This window comes from Electrophorus electricus, chromosome 2 (genome assembly GCF_013358815.1).
Source record: "Electrophorus electricus isolate fEleEle1 chromosome 2, fEleEle1.pri, whole genome shotgun sequence".
Taxonomy (NCBI): domain Eukaryota; kingdom Metazoa; phylum Chordata; class Actinopteri; order Gymnotiformes; family Gymnotidae; genus Electrophorus; species Electrophorus electricus.
In genome coordinates this window covers 18,628,748-18,642,125 of record NC_049536.1, presented here as the reverse complement: position 1 = coordinate 18,642,125, position 13,378 = coordinate 18,628,748, and the positions used below count along the sequence as shown (strand labels likewise).

At 43.6% G+C, this 13,378-nt stretch overlaps 2 protein-coding genes across 2 annotated transcripts in view; one reads left to right on the top strand and one right to left on the bottom strand.

Moving 5' to 3' along the window:
- The window catches only part of LOC118242575 (extensin-like), a 2,511-nt gene extending 1,072 nt beyond the window's left edge, over nt 1-1,439 (bottom strand). Inside the window, exon 1 of the mRNA XM_035534360.1 lies at nt 986-1,439. Coding sequence (XP_035390253.1) covers nt 986-1,439 — 454 coding nt within the window. The remainder of the gene's footprint in view (nt 1-985) is intronic.
- Nucleotides 1,440-6,048: 4,609 nt separating this feature from the next.
- The window catches only part of col22a1 (collagen, type XXII, alpha 1), a 57,836-nt gene continuing 50,506 nt past the window's right edge, over nt 6,049-13,378 (top strand). The window contains exons 1-3 of the mRNA XM_035523800.1: nt 6,049-6,240; nt 9,255-9,409; nt 9,530-10,096. Coding sequence (XP_035379693.1) covers nt 9,319-9,409; nt 9,530-10,096 — 658 coding nt within the window. The 5' untranslated portion in view covers nt 6,049-6,240; nt 9,255-9,318. The remainder of the gene's footprint in view (nt 6,241-9,254; nt 9,410-9,529; nt 10,097-13,378) is intronic.

Below are 13,378 nucleotides of genomic sequence, written 5' to 3'. Positions count from 1 at the left end.
TGATTTCACATCTAGTGTAAAACACCTGTAGAGCTTTTTTCTTCTGCATTACTACTGCTGGTTTCTAACTCGTCCAACTCGGACCACATATATAGCCATCATTCTCACTTCCACTTGAACTTCCCCGGGTATACTGGCATGCTCCGTAGAGCACTTAAAAGTTACCCATTCACTGCAGCTCCCTTTGAACAAATAAATCAGGTGTAAACAGACCTTCAGTGCTGTCTGGTACAGAAAAAAAGAAGAATGTTTCCATTTCATAATGACTGACCTACTCTCCTGAACTACCCCTCTGATTCCTGACAAGTCTTCTCGTCAGCATCTATTCAAGCAATAGGACTGCAAATAATGCAACAATAAATATGTCCAAATTTATGGATGGATATCACAGTCCACAGTGTGCTTTGCATGCACAGAGTGAAGTGAGAAGGAGGCTCGTTTTCACTGTGCTGCGTCACAGCTTGCACTGATGTCTCTGGACTCTGATCCAAGCCTCTGTGCACTTCTCCGTTGGGGAAGAGAAATTCATCTAGAATTATTTTCATGCATTCGATGCTCTGCGAGTGCCGTATGCCTGTGCTCTCTGTCTGTCTGTTTGCTTCTCTCTCCTTTCCTTTCACACCAGCTCTGATGTTTGAGCAGAACCAAAACCGGAATGGATCCTGGCAGGTCCTGTAGCCAGCAGCTTCTGACTGACAGCACCGAAATCCAAACAACAGGTGAAGTGTCCATGAACAGTGCTACGCTGGTTACAATAGAGTTTATGAATGCACACTAATTTACTTCTAACATTTACTTCTAATGTGCTTCTAACACTCCCTATTCAGCTCATCAGATAGTTATCAAGCATTAAGCTTTTGATTTGAATTTGGTATAAAGCAGAGAAAGCATCATTCTGTGCCATGTTGGGACTGATTAGGACTGTGCTGGGATTGAATAGGACTGTGCTGGGATAGAATAGGATTGTGCTTGGACTGAAAAGGACTGTGCTGGGACTGGCTAGGATTCTGCTGGGACAGAATAGGACTGTGCTGGGACTGAATAGGACTGTGCTGGGACTGGCTAGGACTGTGCTGGGACTGAATAGGACTGGGCTGGAACTGAATAGGACTCTGCTGGGACTGTCTAGGATTGTGCTGGTACTGAATAGGACTGTGCTGGAACTGGCTAGGACTGTGCTGGGACTGAATAGGACTGTGCTGGGACTGAATAGGACTGTGCTGGGACTGGCTAGGACTGTGCTGGGACTGAATAGGACTGTGCTGGGACTGAATAGGACTGTGCTGGAACTGGCTAGGACTGTGCTGGAACTGGCTAGGACTGTGCTGGGACTGAATAGGACTGTGCTGGAACTGGCTAGGACTGTGCTGGGACTGGCTAGGACTGTGCTGGGACTGGCTAGGACTGTGCTGGGACTGTCTAAGACTGAATTTGGGCATCTCTGCTAAATAAAAAAAGGCTAAGAATCATTCAAATTATAAACTACCCATATAGTAAAGTTAAATAGTTGATACAATACAAGATCATGTTGACAGTATAAAGTCTTCACTTTTAAATTGTCTCAAAGTCTTTACATTTTTCATATTTAATTGCAGTCCACTTGGATCCTCTAACATTTAATCAAACTTAAATGAACGTTTTAAGATTCAGTTCAACACCATCCATTTTAACGGAGTGTCTAATCAACACTGAAGAATAATAGGACATAAAAGCTCCTAAACTGAGCCATCTGGGAAGCGTAGACGACTGATTCATGAAACCAGGCATTTGTCTTGTAATAACTGTGCAACTGAATGCAAGGGGTTCTGGGTAAAGCTTGTGCAGTTCTTAAAACCAACCAGAACAGTGCATTGTGAGTGGTAGCTGTAGGCCTGCATCCCTGTTAACCTTTACTCTGTTACTGTTGTACCCGAGAAAGTACACACCCACCAGGAGGGACAGGTCAAAGGTCACTCATCACTTTCCCCACCACTAGGAATCCCACCTGTTAGATAGATAGATAGATAGATAGATAGATAGATAGATAGATAGATAGATAGATAGATAGATAGATAGATAGATAGATAGATAGATAGATAGATAGATGGGGAAATTAGAAAAATAGAAGGATAGGCAGAGAGAGAAAAAAACATCAAGAAGAGGAGAGAGGAGGAGGCTGAGGACATTCTACAGAGTGGTAAGCGAGAAAACAAAAGAACCCAAAAACTAGTTACCAGGACGCAAGACTGAAGCAGGACGTAACTGAAGCAGGACGTTTTGAATTTGACCTTTTTAAAAACACGTTAAAAATGTTTTGCGGTAAAGCCTGTGGTACTGTATCAGCAGATTATACCGTGACTAAGCGAAAGTTATATGTATAATTGTCGTTAATGCTTCATTTTCTAGCGGCAGCCTCTGGCGCCATCTACAGGTTGTTAAGTCTATAACAATAAATACGATACAATAAATACATTGCACGAGACCAGTGTCAATAGAAACACCAAAAACATATAATGAATGATGTAGTGTATGTGTACATCATGAGTGTGTTTGCCATCACTTGGCAAACACACTTGACCCTAATATATTGGAGTTACACACTTGACCCTAATATATGGAGTAATCTTCAACACAACCATTTTGTATCTTCTGCCGGGCTGCGAGCATGTTTGTGCAGTCACACAAAGCTCTCTGCACCTGAAACCATGATTCAGGTCAGCCTCCCTTAATCAGCTATGAACATGCTCCTTGACTCTACACATGCAACTCTTAGAACAGCGTGACACAGAGAAATGTTCCTAGACGTTTTCTAGTACTTGTTATTAGCTGTTAGTTTCAAATTCTCTAAGATGTGCTTCACCTAATTTCATCCTTAAATGTTTAAATCAAGGTCTACACTTTTTTCAAGTTCACTTTTTTTTTCTAAAGAGAAAGTTCAGGAGGTTTTTTTTCTGACGTTTGAGTTATTTTTAATGTACCTCATGAAATGAAAATGTACCTCATATATTAATTTATATCTCAGTACATTAATGTCTATTAAGTAATCATTTGCATTGGATGAGTGGCATTTTAATTCTCCATAGTTTATGTGTTGCACCTATATGAGTATATTAAAATCCTGTACAACACCCACAAGTCTCAGAGACTTGTTTGTCTTTTGTCCAGGGCATGACGGGACCAGATGAACGGGTCTTGACCAGTCGTGTCTGACCCTCAACGATCCGTGCGGGAGGGGCCAATAACCGCCCGCTCCTGCTAGCCAGCGGCACCTACTTTAGACAGCTTCTCCCTTCTCTCCATCAGTTGTCCTGCACACATAGGGTGAGAGACGACTCCTGCACCCATGGAGATCCAGGGAGAAGACGCTTCCCCCGGATGGCAGCTCCCCCTAGAGGTGAGAGGGCTGAGTATCGGCTTATGAGGCACATTAGCCCCATACTTGTCCTGTTTCTATGGAAACTTTGTGTACAGTTTTGAATATCTCTACATCTCTTACCACAGTATACTACAGTTACTCACCTGGAATTTTAAATATATATATGCCGCTGTTGGGCTCCTGAACAAGGCCGTTGACCCTCGGTTGCTCCTGTCTAGCTTTGGGCTGCCTGGCAGTATCCCAGCCCACACCCACCACTAGCATTGATGGCGTGGCAGTCAGCAGTGGTTTTCGGTACCTCTGTTCTGCTGTGTGTGTGGAAGGATATATATATATATATATATATATATATATATATATATATAAAAACTCTGTCTATAACCTTTTTGGGATGTGACATGAAGTTGTGTGCTAAAGGTCTTTTAAAGGTCTCTCTCTTATACTGCCACTAAATCCAGCAGTAAATAGAACCCAGTAGCACACAGGTGATGCAGAAAAGCAGCCCAACACACAGTGCCATCTCTCTGGCGATTCCATTACCATTTAAATCAACCTTTAGAGCTCGATTTGCTCGTTCTGTCACAGGTAAGCATGGAAAGCAGTTTAAATTAACAGTATAATCACTGCTTGTCTTTTATTCCATGCTGCAGTTAACGTGTGTCTGAAATAAATGCACTTTGTTCTCATCCTGGCACTCAACAGCTTAAGGTTGTAGCATCTCAAAAACACCTCTAAGCGCTGGTGTCAGCTGGGTGTTTGACATGGACGTAAACGGAGACGAAATCTGATCCCCCACGTTCCAGTAGTTTTAGCAAAGCAGCTTCAATTGCTTCTGCTGAGAACACACACCAGTTCACAGGCACATGCAAGAGGCTGTCAGTCCTGCCAGAGGTGATGAGACTGCTTAAGCAGGGATGCCCAACCGTGGCGTGGAAGATTTCCCTCTCCGCAGTGTTTGGTTACAACCCTAATCTCTGCAGGATGGAAGATCTCCAGGACCTGGGTACGTGTGACCAGAGAGGAAGAGAGAGGAAGAGAGAGAGAGAGAGAGAGAGAGAGAGAGAGACAGAGACAGAGAGAGAAGCAAGCACTACCCTAAGCCATTCTGTATATCTGATTTGGCTATCACACAGCTTGTTTCCAAGTTCCTGGTCAGCTTTACAGGGCTTTTTCTCACCATCTCCCTCTATTTCCATGTCTATTCTTAGCCATGTGCCCAACCATTACCTGCAGTCTGAAGACTGTCGGTTCATGATGTGAGCTCATAACCCAATCGGCTCCACTGCCAGCCACATTTGTAATATCACAAATACATCCCATCGACCGTACCATAACCCTCCACCTGAAAAAAAACGAATATGAATACTTTAGCTTCATAACTTAGTCATAGTGTAATTTCCAGTTGATGATTAAAGTACTCCAGCAGCCGACTGGCCCGTCTTAGAGTTTGAAAAATGGGAAACTGTGCAGGGGGACGCGGGTCCCCAGCACTGGGGTTGGGAGCCACGATTAGATTGGTGGATATGCTTTAAACTGTCAGCTGCCAGTATGTGACCATATTTAGCCCGACCTTTGCCACCCTCAATACAAAGGGAGGCAGTAGAAATAGGTTGGTGAGGCCTCCATTTCCTGCTGTGTGCATATTTGTTTGTGATGGTGAAGCAGCTTGTCAGGCATTTGCTGAGCGGTACAGTGGTTGAAGTTTGATGGGAGTCAACTATGGGAAGAGGTCTTTAAGGGCATGTGTGTGTGAGTGTGAGGCGGGGCATGCAGTTGTGTAGGTCCACACATGTTTAAGAAGCCCGTAAAAACACCTGAAAAAGACTTAGAGAAAGAGAAAATGAAAAAGGAGTAAGACTGAGAGCATAAGAACTCCAGGGAGCGGTTCAGTGCACACAGGAAATCTTTTCGCGTTTGATGCCATAGTGAACAAGGAGCAGACAGATAAAGGCCAACAGAGCTTCTGAACCAAAGGTGTCCTATGCATGATTGAGCGCCACTCTGACCACTAGACCCCACATTCATTACAGGCTACTCCACTGACGTGTGGCATCTCCACAGCTGTAAGACAGAAGAAGAAAGTCATACTATCCCGTGTATCAAGCTGAGAAATTCAGCCACCCTCAGCTCGAGGGGATGAGAGACGTTCTGCTATCCCCAGCTTGAAGGACCAGGTCAGTGTTTGAAAACCTGCAGAACATGAGTAACCATAGTGTGAATCTGTCCTACAGGCACTGGACAGCTAGGAGCCTGGTCTCCTACAGGGACAGGCTTCAGTGCGGAAACTTTTAGATCTTGAGCTATCTACTTCTAACGAGCCAGACCACCACCCCAGAACCAGGGCAGGCCCAAGTTAGCTTACCTGTGGTTGGTTAGAGCTACATGGGAGAGTTTAGGCCAACGCATGGGGGTGGAGAGTGAAACAGACACAGGAAGAATGAGACTGAGAGATGAGGAGGTAAACAGAGACATAAATAACCAAGAAGGTCAGTCTATAATTGGCCAAGTCTGTCAGTCCCAATTTTTTGATGCCTGTGAACTGGGCAGGGCAGGACAGGGCAGGGTTGCGCGCCCAACCACCGAGTCCCCACTGAAACCCTATACTCTGAATAGTAGTTCCGCCCCCTCCCACCTCACAGCAGAGTGAAGCTTCCTCCCCTCTAATACTCCACCAGTGTTCTGACTACACACTCTCTGTCAGGCCTCTGGATTACTGTGGGTGTGTGTATGACTGTGTGTGTGCGTGTGTGTATGTGTACAGTGTTTTCCGTACCAGTAAAGATACTTTATCCTAAGTATGCTGCATTGATGTTTTTGGATGAAGGGAGAAAGAGAGTGTGTGCATATTTGTGTGGAAATTCTAACACTGAAGACTGATTGCACAGGTAAGAATGAGTCAACTTTCATTTGAATTGTATTATATAAACATTATCATTTCAATTTTGACAGTCAACTGCTGCAAATTTTAAATGGACACTTCATGTGTTGATGCGGTCTGCATGTCGGTGTTGTCCAGAGTCCCCGGAAGTTCGTTAATGTCGCGATGCTGGTGAGGTCCACAGCCGCAATCCCTTTCTTTCTTCTGGAAGAGTTTTAGAAATGAGTGGCTGTTTTCTACATCTCAAGCAGTAATAGAGTGGAGGGTCTGCTTTGCTCATCTGCTGTACGCTCCCAGGCCTGTCATTTAGGATGCTGGCTCTTGGACTGGCCCCTGGCTGGGGGTCTCCTGTGTGATAGCTGAAGAATCCGGTCTGAAAATACACCTCCACAGGTGCCAGTCCTAAAAGGAAATCCACTACGCATTTGATTGTGTATTCTCTACTTAATCTAGTGCTGTGTATTGGAATACCCTACATAGTTAAGCACATGGGCACAGTGAGCCGTGCTCTGGAGAATATGGGAACTTATGGGAATATGGGAACTTTACTACATATCCCAGAGCCGTAGTGCCTGCCAGTTGTCAATCCTGGCATTTGAACCTCAAAACCTGCATGTGGTAGGATGAGAGCAGAAAAACAGTGTGCTAATGCCACTGTGTGTGGGGAAATAGATGGAAAATAATTTTCCTCACCACGGGTGGGTTATCCTTCAGTTCTTTTCTTTTTCTAGCAGCAATTTCTCCTCTTTGGCATGTGTGCAATCTGAAACTTTAGAAGTTTACAAACTGAAAGCTTTCAATTTCAATAAGTATAAACCATAGAAAATTAATTTTCATGCTTTATGAGGTTGGCTTACCCTATTAGTGAGAACCTTTGTATTCATCTGTGCTCTGTTTCCTCATGTGGGCTTTATTCAGTGAACAGCTACTGTCTTTGCTAAAAAAAACCCAGGCAACACAGAACAGGGTGTTGACTTACAAAAACATCAAGTTTTTCAAGTGCTGTTTATTTGATGAATAAGACCTTGTCCCCCCCCCCCCTCCACGTTCCTAATTATAGATCGCTCACTGTAATTATGCAAAATGCAACAATTATATTTGGCAAAAAAAAGAGATTAAAGCAATAAGCCCAAACAGCTTGAAGAGAGTCACAGTAAGAGCACAAACTTTAGTTTGAAAGATTAGTTTGGTAATGCAAGCAGCTCTGGCCAGTTCTGACCCATTTTATATGTGGGCAAGTTGTCAAAAACAAGGCCATGTGAAACTGAATAGGACTAACAACACTAACTTGCTGTAAATATGTATTTATTTACTTGCTTGCTTATTTGTATTCTGACTGAATGAAACACAATTTTGATTCTAAATAATGGAAACTATAGGAATGAATATGAAGTGGAGGGTTAACATGGCAAAACTGCTCAGTTCTCTGAAACCAACTAAATGGACAGTCAGAGTTATCATTAAGAACAAACAGAAGAATTTAATGAAAGGCATAAACTGGCCAGTGCAGACCTCTTTACAGTCTGAGCTATTAGAGTGCATTTTGGTTACACGGTCTAAGATGTTGCTTATAGCTTGGCAAGGCTTCGGTTCCTCAGAAGGGGTTAGTATGTGTGAGACCAGTGTGCTATCTCCTGCAATCTCTAAGACCTGTCCAGAATGTACTGGGCCAGCTTGGTCAGAGGTTAACCATGCTGGAAAGGAAACCAAAGGTCAAGCATCAGCAAGGGTTCCTAGGTCAAAAGCTTTCGGAGAATTTACACACTAGGAAAAAATAAAATATCATAGTATAAATAGATAGAATAAATAATTAGAATCAGGTGCGGGACTATAAAGCTGCGTAATTAGTTTTAGTGTTGAATTAACTAGTTTCAGTGTTGAATTTATACAGTTGCAGTCGCTGTTTAGCTTTTCCAACTTTTAGAACAAAGGCTGTGTGTTCTGCTGTTGCCACTGTTCTCAAAGTTTCTCTTTTGGAGCATGGAATCCATTTTATCCAAGTATCTGCTCTTGAGCTGAATTACCAACCTCTAGCGAGCTCCGGAATGCTAGCGCGTGCTCAGCTAGTTTAAATTAGCATCCGCTGCTTGATTGAAGTGGAAATGGCGTGATTGCCACGTCATCTCTTTCTGCAATCCCATGTTTCCTACTTACACTTGCTGAAGCTCATTTGAGCAACTGAATGCTCTTCTGGTCCTTGGCTAAATCCAAATGACATGCTGTTTCCCACCAAACATCCCACTCTGGGGGGTTTGCGTCAGTAGTGCCTCTGTGTCAGCTGCAGTCACCAGAAAAATCCATTAGACTTCCAAACTTTGATATCAGTGGTATGTGGGCAGTGGTAGCTCAGTGGTTAAGGTACTTGGAAGGTTGCCAATTTGAGCCCCACCACTGCCAAGTTGCCACTGTTGGGCCCCTAACCAAGTCCCTTAACCCTCAATTGCTCAAGGTTTATTCAGTCATACTTGTAAGTTGCTTTGGATAAAAGTGTCAGGAAAATATCATTGTTTGCTACATTGTGGCTTTGGTTTTGTGCTTATGTTTTTAGCTTTCAGAGTTTATGACACAATAGATACCACTTATACACAATCAGCATTTATGTGTGTTTGTGACAGTTTCTTTTAAGAAAAAAGATCATTTTTGTTTCTATGACCGCCTACTGGATGCCATGTAGGCTTCACTGACACTGAATGGGTCAGAATGAAGGTTAATTGTGGAAATAGATAAGGTGATAGAAGAGTTGTGGGATGGCTTACGATCAACCATGTTTGAGTGTGTCTCCCTTTGTGGATAGTACTGTTTCAATGCTGATAGTCAAAGCTACACCTCTGTGTCAGATTTTTTTCAGTATGCATCAACTGCAGGTAGTTGAATCAGCTGAAGGTAGTTGTATTTCCCAGCATGCAGTGTCAAGCCAAGACATATACCCTACCTCACATCTGTTAAGCATCATAACCCAATATCTGTTCAATTCCTCCCAAACCTGTAACTTCATTTATGATCCTGCGGTTCTCTTCACAGGTGTGGAAATTTGATGATCATCACAAATTAGTGGAAACAAGGAAGGTTTTGATCAAAGTGAGGCATGGAGGTGCGGTTTGGGTTCAGGCTCTCTCTGATCCTGACCATTACGGTGCTAACCCTGTGCAGTAATGGGGTTAAAGGTCAGAGAGCAGGTAAGGTCCACTCTAGTATTCTTCTGACTTCAAGGAATCCCACACTGCAGTGGTATTATTAGGCTGACCAACTTTAGGATGGCTAAGGTCAATTCAATTTGAAAACATCTGTATTCCTAGGGTGTAAAAACGTCCACTATGACCTGGTTTTCATTCTGGACACTTCATCCAGCGTGGGCAAAGACAACTTTGAAAAGATCCGTCAATGGGTGGCCAACCTGGTGGAGTCCTTTGACATAGGCGAAGACAAGACACGCGTGGCTGTTGTGCGCTACAGTGACCGGCCCACCACTGAGTTCAACCTGGCCAGGTACAAAAGCTTGGAGGAGGTCAAGAGGGCTTCCAGGAACATCCGATACCTGGGAGGGAACACCAAGACGGGAGACGCCATCAGCTACACCACCACCAACATCTTCACGGTGCAGGCAGGAGCCAGGCCCGCCGCCAGGGGCATCCAGAAGGTGGCGATATTGCTAACGGATGGGAGGAGCCAGGATTACGTCTTGGAGCCGTCCGTGGAGGCGGCCAAGGCTGGCATCCGCATGTTTGCCGTGGGCATTGGGGAGGCACTGAAAGTGGAGCTGGAGGAGATAGCGGCTGAACCCAAAAGCTCGCACGTCTTCCACGTGACGGACTTCGACGCCATTGACCGAATCAGAGGGAGACTGAGAAGAAGGCTCTGTGAGAGTAAGTACTCGGAAGGCCTTTAATGTTTATTAAAGCTTTTTACTACTGTTCAGCAGGGGAAATGAGGCACAATTCTACAAAAGGTCTACAAAAACTGCACAGGTGTGTGATTAAATAATGAATTGATCCCTTCTTGCACGTATTCTTGTTTGGCATTGACTCTTTATATAGCAGTATCCTTGTTCAACGGTAGCCTGAACTCTGACCTGTTGCACTGGTTAGGATACATTCTATGATGATGAAGCACTTTTGTAAGTCACTCTGGATAAGAGTGTCTGCAAAATACCATAAATGTAAAAGTGCGAAACACCAACAGCTACAAGCTCTCAGGTGTTGTGAACTAGAAATAAAGGTTTCATGTGCAGCATTCAGCAAGGCTTTTGAGAAATGTTCAACACCCATTAAAACTACAGCGCGACCTAGAGGATAAAACCTCCGACAGATCACTTAAATTCCATATCTCTATAAGTCCTCCGTTGTATGTCTAGAGTACGATCCAGAGCTGCCTTTTGCATGCATAAACACATACATAGGGGTTCGGTTTTTAAAATGCCCTTATCTGCATCCTTTGGCATTCGTTGAAGTATCTCACTGTTGTACCGCACGCGGTTGTCGGTGGAGACTGGGCCCCAAACACGAGCTCCTTTTCTGGAGACATTTTGATGGTCTGGTGCCCTGAAGAGTCTTGGGGGAGCAGAGGTATGGAGAGCAAAACCTGGGATCTTGCCTGCAAAAAGAGTTTTAGATAATGTGTGGGATCATCTTACTGCAAGCACCAAGCTTGTATTAAAATTATATGAATACATAGCTCTCAGACACTGGGGTATGGTGGCTTGGAACATGACATTCAGTGAAAATGAAAGTGTGTGTGTGTGTGTGTGTGTGTGTGTAAGTGTGCCCGCATGTTCGTGCATGTCTGTGTCTTTAAGTATTGTATGTGTACCATCACAGCTTTATATTAACAACTATATTTCAACAGTAAGTACTTCTATCAGACAGCTAGTTAGTATCTTTTACTTTTCTGAGCTTCTAAAATGGTCCACTCAAGGTCGGTCAATCACATCGAAACCCCTCTAAATTCGACGAATTTAAAAATTTGTCTGAGCGTGGGAAGGAGACGAGTGGAAACTAACCTATAGCTCCAGTCAATACAGATGAACATTAGCCAATTCACTTTCCAAAGAACAAGTTCTTTCGGTGCTTTTAGCGGTGCTGTGTTTAATTTAGATGATCCACAGATGGAGCACAGAGGGAGAACGTAAGAGCGAGTGATTCACTTCAGCTTCATTTCAAGCTTTCACTGTGGCCCGGCCCTAGAATTCCAGTCCAGGACTCACCCACATTAAAGAGAATCTTGCCAAACACACGAGTCACTGTGCTGAGTATCCATCTCCACCAAGAAACGTCACTATCGACTATCGAACCAATCGCTGCCATCGCTGCCTCTGCCTCCTGCCTAGTTTTCAGATAGCCACATCCACTTGCCACGGCACACTTATGTCTAAGAATACCTGTGGACAGAAGACAGGCGTGTGTGCAGGCCAGGTTATTTTAGTTCTGAAAATTATAGTTCTAATGTTTCCAGTGGAGTTGGGCTTCATTGTGGCCTGTTTGCACCTTTTAATCTGCTGCTTTTAGTTTTAAAAAGTATGAGTTATGAGTTGTAGTTTGATCCTCAGTATAACTGGTAAAACGTATAAATACTTTCACTGTAACCAATATATATGATGTTCGGTCTGGCCATTCTCTACCACACCCCTGCCCTAGGCAAGCTTCCCTAGCTTTGTTTCCTGATGAATCAGTTAATTTATTCGCATTTACACATGATCAAATTCTTTTAGTTTTTGTGGAAATCTTTTCATGATGGAGTGCAGGTTTCTGGGGTTTTGAAGTTGTAAATGTTGTTTGATAGAATGAATAAAAGAACAACAACAACAACAAAAAATATCCAGATTTTAACACATAAGCTGAGTCAGAGTCTGAGTCAGAATTTTCTCATGTGTGTTTAATCAGAGAGGGTAATCCCATCACACACGCCTGCACGGCTTTCAATCCAAATGCTGGCTCTGCCCAGTGGCGCGATATGCTTCTAAATCCATGAGCAATATGCTGATGTCCGGGTGTCTTAATCTCCAGACTTGCCTTGACTGGCACAGGCTGTCTCTCCCAAACCTGGTTTTGATTAGCCCGCTGCTGGTCTGTCAAACACGAGCAGAAACCTCTGATAAGGCCTATCCTTCCTGGAAGTATTGTAATCTGAAGCTTTAGTTAGACATCAAACACACCAAGTTATTTATCACTGAAAAAAATTAACATGCGGAGTTTAGACCAATAGTTTATGAAATGTAATCTTCTAGGGACCTTTAATTATAGTACTGTGTATTTGCTTTAGGGCTAGCTCAGTTTTTCTCATCGGTTTAATAATTAGTTATGATTTTATGTTTTGTTTGTTTGTTTGTTTCATTCTTGTTTGTTCGTAATCATGGCCAAATTGACCATAAATGACACCATGATGTCTTTTTTATCCACTGCTTTTGCCACAGCAGGCTCCATTAAAGTGATTTCCTTAACATTTAAATATCACTTGCCAGATTTGGCATAATTGGGGTCACAAAGCACTGTTGTTCAACCAAGTTCAGAATCTTTTTTCTCATCTAATTTCACACTGCAGCCTCCTGCATTGCCTTATGTAATTCTCTAGTGCAAACTGAAACCTCAATGGAACACGACGCTGGATTATCCGTTGCCTAAGATAAGGAGTTCTGCCCTATATGGTGGCGTGTTTAGCCACTTGGGGTCAATCTCTAAATTACAGGGACAGGAAAAAGTCACGTTAGTTTGGCGTTCACATGTGGCGCCCTTTTAAAAGAGTGACGCACACCAGGGTTTTCACTGCTTTCTCATTTTGCCAGCCAATACATAGGTACCACCAGAATGACCTAACCACCTTTTAAAGAGCCGTTGTGGTCTATTGCTATGGGCTGGGTCAAGCACTTCCCCTAAAGGGTGTGTCCCAGGAACTGGGGAGCTGCAGGCATTGGCCAGAGCAGTGGTTCTAACTCCAGTCCTAATGGCCTCTCAGCCAGTCTGCGTTTTGATTTTTTTCCTGTCTCCGAACATGGCTCACCCAGTTAAGTGAGGCTGTATACGCCCATGGTAGATTTGTTTATTGCTGGAATAGAAGGTGAACTCCTCGAGGAATGGGCTGAGAAGCCCTGGGTGAGAGAGATAACAGGTTCAACTTAAAGTAGCCCAGATGTGAAATTCAAAATAACTTTCCTC